Source organism: Andrena cerasifolii, chromosome 1, assembly GCF_050908995.1.
Source record: "Andrena cerasifolii isolate SP2316 chromosome 1, iyAndCera1_principal, whole genome shotgun sequence".
Taxonomy (NCBI): Eukaryota; Metazoa; Arthropoda; class Insecta; order Hymenoptera; family Andrenidae; genus Andrena; species Andrena cerasifolii.
Window position 1 is genome coordinate 5,387,793 of NC_135118.1, and position 13,604 is coordinate 5,401,396.

The window sequence follows — 13,604 nt, forward strand, 5'->3', positions numbered from 1 at the left end:
ATTAAATATTAAAAAATAGAGAAAACACGTGCTTGCATGGGAAGTATTTATATTACAATTTTGAATCAGTAAGGGAAGGTTATACTGCTAGGATATGGATGTGTGTATTCCAAATGTCATTCTTCATCAAATATTCAAAATTTGTGTTAATATCTATCATATGTTTTGAGATATTTAACGTATTGCAATCGCCCCCGGTCTACCCTACCTGGGCATTTATATAGAACGGGATTTTTCTTTGTCATGATGAGCGAGGGGGAGATTTGGTGTCATGATTTACAAGGTGTGAATCTATTAGAGGTTTCTTTTGTTCGCATGCTTGAAAGAAGAAAGTTAAAAAATGGACGCTTTTGCAGGAGACACTTTTGCGCCTTATGACTAGTGTTTCTTATTATTTCGGTGGTCTATTAAGGGGAGGTTTCGGTCTAAATGTCAATTTTTTTTTTTATTTCATTTTTCAAATGTTCAATCTTTTAGGAATACGTGTTTAAAAGAATTTGTTGAAATTCGTAAAATTCCCGAAGTTGTAGGCATTTGAGTAGCGGCAAATACATGGGTAACACCTGGCCACTCGGCACTCACGTAAAACTTTAAACGCGTTTTTCTCGAAACAGTGTTCTCAAAACGGTGGGACCTGTATATCCAAAAGTTATTATCCGATTCGACTGAAACTTTTTTTATTTTGAAGAATATACTTCTGGCTGGGGGGGAAACCAGAAAAATACAAAAATTGAAAATTTATAATTTTCAAAGGCGTTGAAAGGACGAAAAATATAGGGGGAAAGTGATTTCAAACTTCAAGTGTCGTTATTTTCTAAACAATGTCATTTTTGTAATTTTTTTCCTGGTTTCCCCCCTAGCCAGAAATATATTCTTCAAAATAAGAAAAGTTTCAGTCGAATCGGATAATAACTTTTGGAAACACAGGTCCCACCGTTTTGAGAACTCTGTTTCGAGAAAAACGCGAAAAATGCCTATAACTTCGGGAATTTTACGAATTTCAACAAATCCTTTTAAACACGTATTCCTAAAAGGATGAACATTCGAAAAATGGAATAGAAAAATCGACTTTTAGACCGGAAGGTCCCCTTAAGGGTACAAGACAGTCGTTGTTGCGGAAAATAAAGCATTGCCTCTTCAATTAAATACAAAGAAATAAATTGAATAAATTGACTTGTTCATTGACCCAATGTTTATCAACACCACAAGCTTAAAAAAAAACACGTTTGTTTCGCCAAAGATATGCATTATAGAGGACTACAGATGAATCATTAAACAGGCCTGTTCACCAAACATATAATTTCGTCCTAAACCTAAACTGAAGTTAATACAAACCCTTATTCTTTGTAAAAATAAACTAAAACCTCATCTTTGTCTAACGAAAAACCTACTTTTTAAAAAAAATCATCATTTGGAGCTGTCACTTTCGTAACATTGCTTCCTTTATAGGTTCAGCGCAGAACCAGAGGTACTCTGAAGTAGAATTTACAAGCAGATTGCTGAATTTCGTTTCGTTTTGTCAAAATCGTCTGCAAAACAAACAAAACTTATTTAAATAGCCTCTTTAACCCTTAACTGGTATACTGTTTTCGGCAAACGTGGCTGGTATACCGGGGTCGTGGCAGACCCCAAATAAAAAAGGACACCGAAATTTGTAAAGTCAGACCTGAATCAACCTCTATGAATATTTTGTTCTTAGGTAATGTGTAAAATAATAGAAACCTAGAAAGTTAAACTATTATTATAAAATTAATTAGAAAAACAGTTTACAAGCTTAGACAAGCAAAAATTTTGCAGCGAACTTTGCGTGCCTGGGGTCATGGGCGACCCCAAGATACCAGTTAAGGGTTAATCCATCCCTAGCGTCATATATCCCTAATGCATATTTCCGACTAAACAAACACGTTCCCTTAAAGCTCACGATGCTAACAAACACTGTATCAAAGAACAAGTGTCTCAGCTTCGATTTAGCTCTTTGTAATTAATTGAAAAACCAATGCATAATTTTCGACAAACACGAGCGTCTAGCACCCTTGCGCTAGTAAGTGGTAAAACGCAGGGAAAACCAGTATTACAAATAAGATCGTCCACTGTTCATTGCACACAGCTACAAGTATCGTGCTGTTCCACTGAAAGCGGGACCCGCTAAAACCGACTGTGCCTGATACTCACTCGCGAATCCCACAAACACCCACAAATACCATAATTCGCCGGCGATATCCGCGGCGCCGTTTGAAAGTCACAGACGCGCCCCCGACTTTTTCATCCGAATTACGTTTGCACGCGGCGCACACTTGAATGCGTCGTTAGAACGTGATTGATGCGTACTCGCGAGTGGATAAACGTTACCCTTTGAGCGATCAATCGTGCACGGCCAGCGAGCAAACAAGTCGAGTTTCAAAACACGATCGGCTCCCCCCCCGAGCATTTTATTGGCTTCCTTTTTTCGCCGTTCGACACGGCACGAATATCACGTGAAAAGGAAGCGTTTCCCTGGGAATCGAGCTGGTTGGTGCGATTCAGTTTCTCCCAGCCGCCTCAAAGGCAGAGCAATTAGAGACGGGGATGAAAAAAAGTTCCGTTCCGTTAAAAAAAAAAAAAATCAGAAGAGATTGCCAAATCGTAACGTTTTACAGCGGTCTTCCTCGGCCCTAGCTGTCTTTCGAGGGAATATATTCGCCGCTGGATGCAGCGCGACCCACTTAAGGTATTGTATTAAAGCCGGCGTAATTAAACGCAGCACCGACGGCTGATTTCGCGTTATGAACGGATTTAAGAATGGGTTGTTAAGGCTGCGGGATCGGTCTGGTGGAAGATATGAAACGGTTGCCTGAAAAATCCAACGCTGGACGGAATGGAGGGCGGAATGCCCGAAAAGAGGAGCAGAGGCGCGCTGAAGGCAAACACCAGCGCGTGCAGCTCGAGTAACGGAATTAAGGGGCACGGGGGCGGGGCTAACGCTGGGGAGAAAAAACGCGGATAAAGCGAGGGTTCGAGGGGGGGGGGTTGAGAGGAAGGGACAGCAAGAGCGAGAAGAAAAAGGAGGAAACTTAGAGGGGCAACGTTTTCCTTCCGGTGGAAAACCGTTTCACGGCTTCGCCGGGATATACGCGGCTTTCTAAGAAAGGGGTGAAAAAAAGGAGACGGGCAGCAGGGCGAGCGTTCGGTCAAAGCTTCCTGTTTCCCCTATCGGGAAAAGGAAATGCTCTCTCTTCCCTTCCGTTTCGTCCCTCCGCCTGCCCTGTTTACTCCTTTCAGTTGGCTTTATGTAGTTCAATCGGACGTTATTTTAGAAATAAGTATTCCAAGAAGATGTAGTTGGAGCATTAATTGAATGAAATGTTTTGCAAATGGATATTTGGATAATGTAGTATTGCCGTGTTTGGTTGACCCTCTTGTGCATACGCCTGCCTTAAGGCGGGCACCTGTTTAATCCAGAAGTTGGGCGAATATAATTTTTTTCTCAGAATTTTCAGCTGCCTTACCAGAATTCTCAGTTGCCAGCCTTAAAAGTATTGCCACACCGCACATATTAGAATAAGAAACATGCCAATCTGACGTTTCGATTTGACAGAAATCTAGTTCGAAGTGCATTTCTGAGCTAAGCATGCTGCGATAATTATTTGTGAAAGTAAAAAAATCAAATAAAATACTTCCCGACACCGTGCAGCTAAAAAAAAATTATTGGTATGTAGTTTGTGCAGTGATCTGTCGAGTGGAATAGAGATTTGAAAGCAAAAAATAAATTACACCTGTGAAGTGAGGCTTGGCCGGTAGCCGCCTTAAGGCGGTACCATGTTAGTGGATGATCCTAAGTTACAGTTAGGGAGTCAGTTTATCCTCCTAATAATTGATGCGTAAAAATTTTACTTGTGCACCATTTAGCTCCCTGTTCATGAAATTTGGTATCTATATACATACACATATCGTATCATACTGTTATAATAAAGCCACAACATTTGTTTGTATGCTCACAAAAGTCTCGAAAAGTACCGAACAAATCATTACGAAATTTTAACTACAGTATCCTTGAACAACAAGACGGGATATAGGTTATGCTTTATGATGTAAAATATAATTAAACTGTATGAAAAATGGTATGTACATAAAGAAGTCATGACTGAGATCGGTATCTGATATATTGGCCGGTGCGTTTCGTGAGGAGTATTCTCCCACCATACGCTTACCTGCCTCGGTGCTCCTTTTCTCAACGTTTTCTGACTCGCTCTCGTTCCGTCTCGCTCTCGTCTTCGCGGAACAAGAGTGAATCAGAAGTGGTGGGGATAGCGCCAAGCTCTTGTCGTGTAGGACACACCGAGTTCTTAGCGTAGAAATACATACGTCAGATTAGGTGTGCAAAAGCTCCGAAAAAATTCTGGAGTTTTATTGGTCAGCAGATTGATTCTTTCTCGACATTTTCATCTCGTATTGGTTTACGCATATCTTCGTAAGGCACAAAACTATTACGCTCAGAATAAATAACAGCTACGCGGCTACGTTCAGGCGGAGCCGAGCAGCGTTCCCGTCACTTCACCATACCCTTCGGGGACCACGCAACTCCAATTGACAAATCCACGATCGTCGGATGGTGCTGGCTGATTTCTCCTCGATCGCTGCTCGCGAAAATGAACTCACCGGCCAATATATCTGATATCGACCTTAGGCCAGCTCGCGATGGCTTCTCGCGCATCTTCTGTGCTTTGTTAAATTTCACAGTGCACAATAAAATAATTCTCTATTATATCATAAATTTATATTTTTTTGAACATTGTTTCATAGTTTTTCATTAAAAATAAAGTATTTATTTTATAAATAAAGCACTACATTTTTTGTACTTGCTACATGATCCCGCCTTAAGGCGGTGAGGCAGAAGGCTGCCCTGGGGAGCCCAGACGTCCTCCGAATTGAAAACAGACATCGGATTCGGTCTTTTCATCCCCCAAATAGACTAGTCTAATTTTTCCAACTGAATTAAAAATCTATGCACTGGAGGGTTAAAAGTGTATTTTAGCAAGTAGATGATTTCTCTTTGAATTATTTCGTTATTTGGTTGTCAACCAAATGGTTCTCTATTTCATTTTGTATTTGAGTAAGCCTCTTCTAATATAATCTCGCACATAACTTTGTATGCGGCTTCTATCGGAGGAGATGTTTGAGACCGTAGCAGTCAACTCTTATTTTGTTTTACTCGAAACACTTTTCTAAAATAAAAATAAGCTAACTTGTTCTCGTTGGATTGTTGGTAACAATTGCGTCGGCAAGAAAACAAAAGTGAATTTGGTTACGTGTGACAACCGCTGAGGGAAGCAGTAAACTAACTGTCAGCGGACCCATGGGTCTGTGAGTGTTTGTCTATATCTGACTGACAGGGTAAAAGACAGAACGAAGGCCTGTTCCTTTATCTCAAGTGGCAAAGGAACTTTTCATATTGCCTTTGCGTTTTCTCTTCACTTCGAGTCTTGCCTTCAGTGCAGTACGACGCCCATCCAAGCTTAGTTTAATAAACGAGAGTTTCAAAAGAATAAGTATTTTGTGGTTTATTCAGCAACCCATTTCCAATAGTTCATTTTCAAAATAGAAGTGATAAGGTAATTCAAATAACTCATCATTCTAAATATCATTCTCTATTTTGTATTTCAAGTAATCTTGGCCCAAGTCTGGATATAACTTGGGAATCTGAAACATAATAACAGATGCATTTGTTTACTTTCACGAAGGTTGTTTTTTTTTTCATTTGAAGAGCTAGTGCTGGAAACCATTTCCAATATAATGTATGTAGGTAAACGTTACGAGCAGCAAGATATTGGATGTACGTAGAGCGCAAGGTGGAAGAAGTGTGTACATGTACTGCCGTTTGCAAATATGTTGCCGAGCAGAAACTTGGTGGTCCGATCGAGTGTATCCCAATAGGCCCACGGTTCTCTAACACAGTGGTAGAGGTAAGGCACACGTATTGTCGCCATTGGCCGACGCGTCACGTCAACGAATCTGTTTCACGCGAAATCTGAACTGGATGTTTAAATAATTATGAAACAGCATAATCCATATTTTTTTCCATGCAATTTCAACTTTCGTTGTATTGCGTAAATAATATTTTTGTTTACAACTTTTTTCTAATTGTTTAAACAATTGATAAAACTTTAAAAGAAGTAACTTTTGTCATGGAATTTCTTTTCTATATCTTACAGATTTCGAGTTAGAAAATAAAATCGAAAAATAGCAGAATCTTCAGGGGTTAATTTCACTACCTTAGTATGATTTTGGGCAGCGAAACAAAAATTACGTTGTAATCAGGAGAAAATTCTTTACATATCCACAAAGGTTTAAGAATTTTTTGAATTTTTGGTTTGGGGAACTTGCCTTGTCAGTACAATAAAAGAGAGACTATACATAAGTAACTGTGTAAAGCAAACGTTTTGGAAATGTTTGTGGAAGAGGGGAGAAGGTGTGTTACTTTCATGACGCCGTTACGTTTGTCCCCGCTCTCTCCTATTACTATTAACACATTTTCCAATAAATTGTTTTTCTTAACGTTGGTGCTTATAGTGATTTCTAGAAGGTCTCTTCAATTACAGAAAAATCCCCCTGCACTAAATTCTAAATTCCGGTATTTATAAATCAACGCCACCCGAATAGCCCCGCATTCCACTTAATGTTTATACATTATCCACCCATTAAAACTTCCTTATCCCTTAGTTCGAAAGGCATCGCAGGAGACTTAAACGGCCACTTTCTGCGCGCGACCGATTAAATGGCACGCAGAGGGAATGGCACGTTAGCACCCTCGAGGAGAAAAACGGACAATCATCGAAGATGGGACGAAGACCGTGAGATGAGTATCTGGGAGAAAGGTGGTGCTCGAAGTAGAAGCTCCGACAATTTTGTAAGTGAGTCGTAACCGGGATTTTGAGCATGAGCGAGATGTCGAGCAAGTATGTTACGCGAGGGTAGGAGCAGTCGCATTTTCGGCGAGTGGTTTTGAGCCCCCACCGCATTTACAACCCCTCCGTTGGCTGTTGCATGGCGATGTACTAAGTAAGTTTGATAAAAAAAAATGTCCTGAGAATTTGATTCCCTTCTCGAACCTAGCGTCAACACGTACTTTGCATCAATATTATATGGCAGCAGATACGTGGGGCCGCCATTGGTTATAGTTGCGTCCACTCCACACTGATTGGTAGTAAACGATTAGTCTTCAAAACAGGGATCGAAAGAGAAAAGTTTTAAATTTTATTTAAAACATGGACTGTGGAACTTTTTTTAAAAAAAAAAAAAAAACGTTCTCATATGATATGTTCCGATGAGTACAGATAAAGGAAACTTCTTGAAAATAAGTTTCATTTGAAGCAAGAATTTTACTTTGAATAGAACTTATAAAATATAGAAATAAAACTTTTCTGTAACAGGAACAAATATTTTGTTCGTCAGTATTAAAAAAGTTTTTCATTAATTATTACAGTTAAATTGGTATTCTGAATATGTTATTTATTTGTATCATTTACGTAGGTAATTCGCAGTTCAAAGTTTGTTCGTGGTTCTCTTTGAAATTAACAATTAGGAAAGCAAATATAAAAAGAGAATTTGAAAATTACCTGTGATAACCCTTCGTGGTCACACGGGGTGTATTGTACCCCAAGAATAATTTTCGAGTTAAAATGTCGTGCCTTTACCACTTGCAAAGGGGATTTATCGCAAGAAAAAAAAAATAAAAAAAAATTTAAAAATCGTATTTTTCCCACAACCGTGGAAAATCGCCCATTTTCAACTACTAATTTTATCATATCAAAATTTATATTTCTAGAAAAAGACTATTAGACCATGATTGTATAACTATTACGAACGTACAATTATCACTGAAAAGTTAAAAGATTCAGAAATACGAAAATGGTAACTTAAAAAATGACGCAGGGGTACAGTGAACCCCGTGTGACCAACTTGTGATTATAAGAAGATGTGACCACGAAGGGTTAATAAAACTATGAATTACTTATGTTATGATTTTCATACCTTTTATTAAAAAAAAACTAGTACCTAGTAGTTTGGTACTTTACTTTATCTTATGAAACCTTTTTTAATAAACGTTCTAAAATAACTTGTCTCTATGCAATTTTTATTTTGCAGATTCTAAAATATCTGTTCCACGAAAACACGCATTAAAACAGTTCCTGAGGGTAAAATTTCTTTCGATAAAAATTCCACAAAAACAGATATTTTCTTAAACGAAACTTCTAAGTTCCAACAGAATGCTTTTCAAAAAACGAAAGATACCTGTTTATTTCAACCCCTGGTTCAAAGTTATTTAATTCTGCTAACAACATCTGTCGCTATAGGGGGCAAGCTTTAGGAAATAAAGAACTGACTATAGGAATCAAAATTTAATGTAAACTCTTTGTTCTTCCACTTGTCCCAGAGTTGGGCATTACCTAAATAAAAAAATATTTAAGTAACGAATCAAATAAAAGTTACTCTAACTTTAGATTATTTGACGAATAAAGTGAATTTGTTTAACCCGGGTCAACTTTATTAGACACACGACGAATAATTTTTTTTAACTTTTATTCGTTGCTCGAAATTTTATTTAATTAAAAAAATTTTCCATCTCTGACTTACTCCATTATAAGAGTAACTAACAAATATTATAGAGACGGTCTTGAAAATATAATAGGTTTGAAAATCTGGAAAATATTTGGACTTGAAAACCTTAACACTTATTAGCGATACATACTGTAACGATACCAAAGAATTTGCTCGCGTTTGTCTTAGAAGTTTGTCTAGAAATACAATCACATTAAAATAAAATAAAACAAAGCAAAAAGCAAGCACGAAATATTTAAAAATTATCAAGATTTCCAAACTTTTTAAGACATTCGATTCTTCGTATAATTTGAAAGATTATACAAGACTGCAAAACACGAGATTCTTGCAAAAGGTTTTGGGATCTCTCGAGTTTGGAGATTTAGTTTTTGTGAATCCCATCGCTACCTATGGCTCTCACCCTTCGTAATTAGCATACATCGATGGACAAGTTATCTTAATTACTTAGCCTGTGTTAACTTTGTAGACGAACGCTCAGATACTATTTGGCAAAGTAAACCTAAACGCTGAACAGTTCAAGACCACTTAGGCTATAACACTAACAACTAAAGAGAACTGACGGTGGACACTCACCCGTGCATGTTGCGGAAAGACAAATCACCAGCAGCGCAATAAGCTTCTTAGGAAACCTGAAAGCAAATTGGAACGTGCTGATTATTAACCTGAGTCTTGTCGGTGACAGGAAATGAATAAGAACTAGAGAGGGTTCCCGAAGAATAATCCTTGCCCTATTTAAAGTTTAATTGAGTGGGTGCTTTGAAATGCTCTTTAGGGTCAGCACCCCAAACTTATCATACTCTGATGAAATACCAAAACAACGGAGACTACGGTGCGATATAATTTTTCAAATTTTACGGTGGTTTTTATTAATTAGACATTAGACAATTAAAGTCTCACTGCCGTGACAGAGCAGTAACGCATTGGTGAAAATTCAATACACTATATTATATTAACACTTTGAAATTTATTGACTTTAGGAAAATACTTTCGATGCTTTCCAAAAAATATCGTCGCGAAAATACACGAAAACTGTACAGAGGATGCAAATTCACTTTTCCAGAATTCCACACTAATTTGTTGTGTAAACCTCAATAATTTTTTGCGTCGGAACGATACTTTTGCGACACATGTTTTTTTCTTCCAACTGAGCAGAGCGCGTTGATGTAAATAAGTTCAAAATTAATTTTCAATGTTATAAACAATATTGCGGCAAGCCTGTATTAGAAATGTCCACTAGAGGTGCAGTTTCATTCCTGAAACCAGTGACCACAACTTTTTGTACACCCTGTACATTGGAATTCATTGAATACCAATGATACCATAATGGTATCGCTGGAATATAAAAATTAATTCGTTACAAATTTTCATGCGTAAAAAATGAAAGAATTTAACGATCAAAATACACAAACAATTACCATTAATTTACACGTTAGGAAATACTACCTATTTTCACGAAATGAAAAACAGTTTCACCTATCCGTAAAATTAAGAATCAAGTCTTATAAAAGTCTCTTAAGATGCCACGTGTACCTCGCTCAAACGTGACGCACCCTAATATCTGTTAACATTAGGTTTATGGAATCCGTTAATTGACGGATCGGCTAATTGCATAAATATTTGCTTCATTCGTAAAATTGTTACTCCAGTAATAAATACAACAGTAATAGAAAAGTCCCTACTAAGTAGAAATAATAATATGTCGGGTATATATTTACTGCTCCGGATCCGATATTTCAAATGATATATGACTTCAGTATTTATTACTGCTTTGTCGATAAGCACGAGAATAAAGAACGATCTTCAGTAGCTAAGTTGCAATCGCAGTGTCAGAACATTTTGTAAAGATACATTAGGGTGTTTCATATTATAGGGGTCAAATTAAAATATTGATGGTTTTATTATAAGAATAAGATACAAAACATAGGAAATAAGACATTATATTATATGCGCTTTTCTCGCGCCGCTTAGCACGTGGCTCAACACTCTTAGAGACTCACTCGCATGGAGAAGGAAAGAACAAAGGAACGCACGGAGTCTACATTGAGGCGGGAACGAACGCTGATTTGAAACTTCTATTCACAACAAATATTACATTTTTTTTTAATATATTAATATAGAAAGAGTATCTGACAAATTTTAGGAAGATTGAGTAATATTTAGAGGTTGCACACTTTGCACACTAAATAATAAGTATTATTAGTGGGCTAAGGAAACACGATTTCCAATGATAATTATTTTCATTCTCAAGTAAGTCCTTAAAAAAGAAACTAAACTTCAAAGAAGACTTAGACTTAAATAAATTTACATTTTATTATTATTATTATTATTATTATTCACACCTATAAAAATTCTGTACCTTATTATTTTACCCACATTTTTAAAACCTGCAAAAGCGAAAATATGTAACACGCTAATATCTCAAAACATGTAATGGATATTAACATCAATTTGAGATATATGATAAACAATGACACTTGGAATACACACATCCAGGTCCTAGCAGCATAGATACGCAATAGACATGGATAGTAAACAAAATAACTTTTCGATACCTACCCTAAAGTAACCTTTTCTTACTGATTTATGATGGTAATGTAAACACTCCCTTTGCAAGTATGTGCTTTTTTTTTAATCTGTAATTTGACCCTTTTTAAGTAATACTGATCGTAGGGCCCCGGGTTTGTGCTGATCTTCCCTTTAACACAGTCCTGCAAGAGGTAGTAGGGGGGTACGTTTGGCGGCCCGTACCCAGCAGGGTGTCGGTTAAAGGTCCAAACACACTTGTCAGTTCCGTGTTAGTACCGTTCCGTCGTGCCAGTGGTAATGAGAAGAGACCCTCTACGTCCCTCTTCTTCTTACCACTGGCACGCCGGAACGGTACTGACGCGGAACTGACAAGTGTGTTTAGACCTTAAGACCCCGCTGAGTGACCTCACACCTAAGTCACTATAGCTCGTAACAGTACACACGAACTGTCCGCAAAACCTAGTGTTACTCCAATTAATTTGTACAAGGATAAATGAGCGAACATCCGATCGCCGAACGTTTCGCAAGAGAGATTCTACAGGTGCGGGTGATTAATGAAAAATCGCTAATTATCTGGAATCACGAGCAGAACACAGGAAATTGGAGGTGTAGCACGTGCTCCATCCAACTTGGACCCCTCAAACGGAACTAAATGTCAATCCACTCAGAGGAAATGGCCCGCACAATGGCAGATTAATTAAGTAACGTTGCCGTGAGCATGAGGAAGCTTCGTTCGCGCGTCGCGCATAATCACGTCGACGATGATGCAGCTGATGAAACGCATGCATAACAAAGCGGGTAAAATATCGGAGTATCGGAAGATAATTTTGATATCAGAACGATTTTATTCCTGACGTTGTGTCTACCACTCTCTTCGTCGCGCTGCATGCAACACATATGTAGGTGTAGATTGTAGACACTAACGGTGGGATTGATACAATAAATTCTATCTCCTGGCTTTCAAGCAATTTGATGAGAAATCATATTTATTACGCGTTAAGGTCGGTTCATACAGCTACCGAGCCGGGCCGTCCGTGCCGTGTCGAGCCTGTATGGCAGGGGTGTCGAACTAGCGGCTCACGAGCCGCAGTGGCTCCTTCTCCTCTTCGCCTGCTCCGTAGAGCCGTAGGAGAACGGCCCCCTCCATACCTACTTCGCTCTGATGAATGTCTGCTCCGGGTGCTGGGTTAGCTCTGGGTTAGTCAGGTCTCTCCCTGCCGGGTCTCGTGCAACGCCTGGAGAAAAATAAGTGGGGGAACCGGCTGACCGGGGCCCGACTCGTGCGGCTCTCGGAGTGGGGAAGTTCGACACCCTGGCTCTATGGTAAGCTTATGGAGGCGAGGAGCCACCGAGCTCGGTGGGAACTCGGAGGGTCCTCGTTGCCCGCTGGGCCCGGGCCCAGTGGCGGCGCTCGTTGAGACGACGGGCCGGACGGGCCGAGTCCGTGCCCTGTCGAAGTGCAACGTTGCTGGATTTTATGCTCCCAACACGTAGGGTAAATCCTGGAGACGCGGTCGACCTAATATAAAATGGCTATTAAAACTAATATAGATGTGACTTATTTTATCAGAACAAACCTATATGTGCAGAAGTAATATCTATGTTAGTTTATCAGAACAAACCTATATGTTCAGAAGTTATATCTATATTAGTTTTAATAGCCATTTTATATTAGGTCGACAGTGTCTCCGGAATTTACCCTACCTGCTGGGAGCATAAAATCCAGTAACGTTGCACTTCGAGGGCACGAACTCGGCCCGTCCGGTCCATCGTCTCAACGAGCGCGGCCACTGGGCCCGGGCCCAGCGAGCAACGAGGAGCTGCCGAGTTCCCACCATAGAGGCTCGGCACGGCACGGGCAGCCCGGCTCGGTGGCTGTATAAACCGACTTTTAGCCTGTAAAACAGGCCTGTCAAGGGATTTGTTCGCACGAGCAGCCGCGACAAGCCGCAAGTTGCTCTTCGCTCTCGGAGGCACCGAGTCAGGCCCAAGAGCGAAAGGTCTTTCTGGTGGGGGAATCTGTGAACGCCACTATCCCCACTCTTTTACGGCTGCCGCGCTAGCCGTCGCTCTTGCCATCGCTCGCAACCACCCGCGGCTTCTCTTCGAGGGCAAGAGCAAAAGTTCGACAGGCCTGTTGTAAAGAAACAAATTACACAATTAACCCTCCGTGGTCACAGCTTATAATCACAAATTTGTCACAAGAAATTCACTACACCCCAACGTAATTTTTGAGTTACTACTTTCGTATTTTTGAATCTATTAATTTTTGAGTGATAATTGTACATTAGTAATACTCGTACAATCACGCTCTAATAGTCTTTTTCTAGAAATGTAGATTTTGATATGTTGAAATTTGTATTTGAAAAAATAGTTGTGGACAAAGGCGAATTTTTCCTTTTGTTAAGATTCGCCAAATTTTTAAATTTTATTTTTGAAGTCTAAAAAATCAAATACATATCCTGGGGTGCGATACACCCCGT

The 13,604-nt window shown here is 39.2% G+C and overlaps 1 protein-coding gene across 4 annotated transcripts in view; it reads right to left on the reverse strand.

Moving 5' to 3' along the window:
• Cad87a (cadherin 87A) overlaps positions 1-13,604 on the reverse strand; it is a 524,042-nt gene that overhangs the window by 245,958 nt on the left and 264,480 nt on the right. For all 4 annotated transcript variants that reach the window (XM_076830027.1, XM_076830034.1, XM_076830056.1 and 1 more), the window contains one exon: positions 9,169-9,224. In XM_076830027.1, the coding sequence (XP_076686142.1) occupies positions 9,169-9,224 (56 nt within the window). The remainder of the gene's footprint in view (positions 1-9,168; positions 9,225-13,604) is intronic.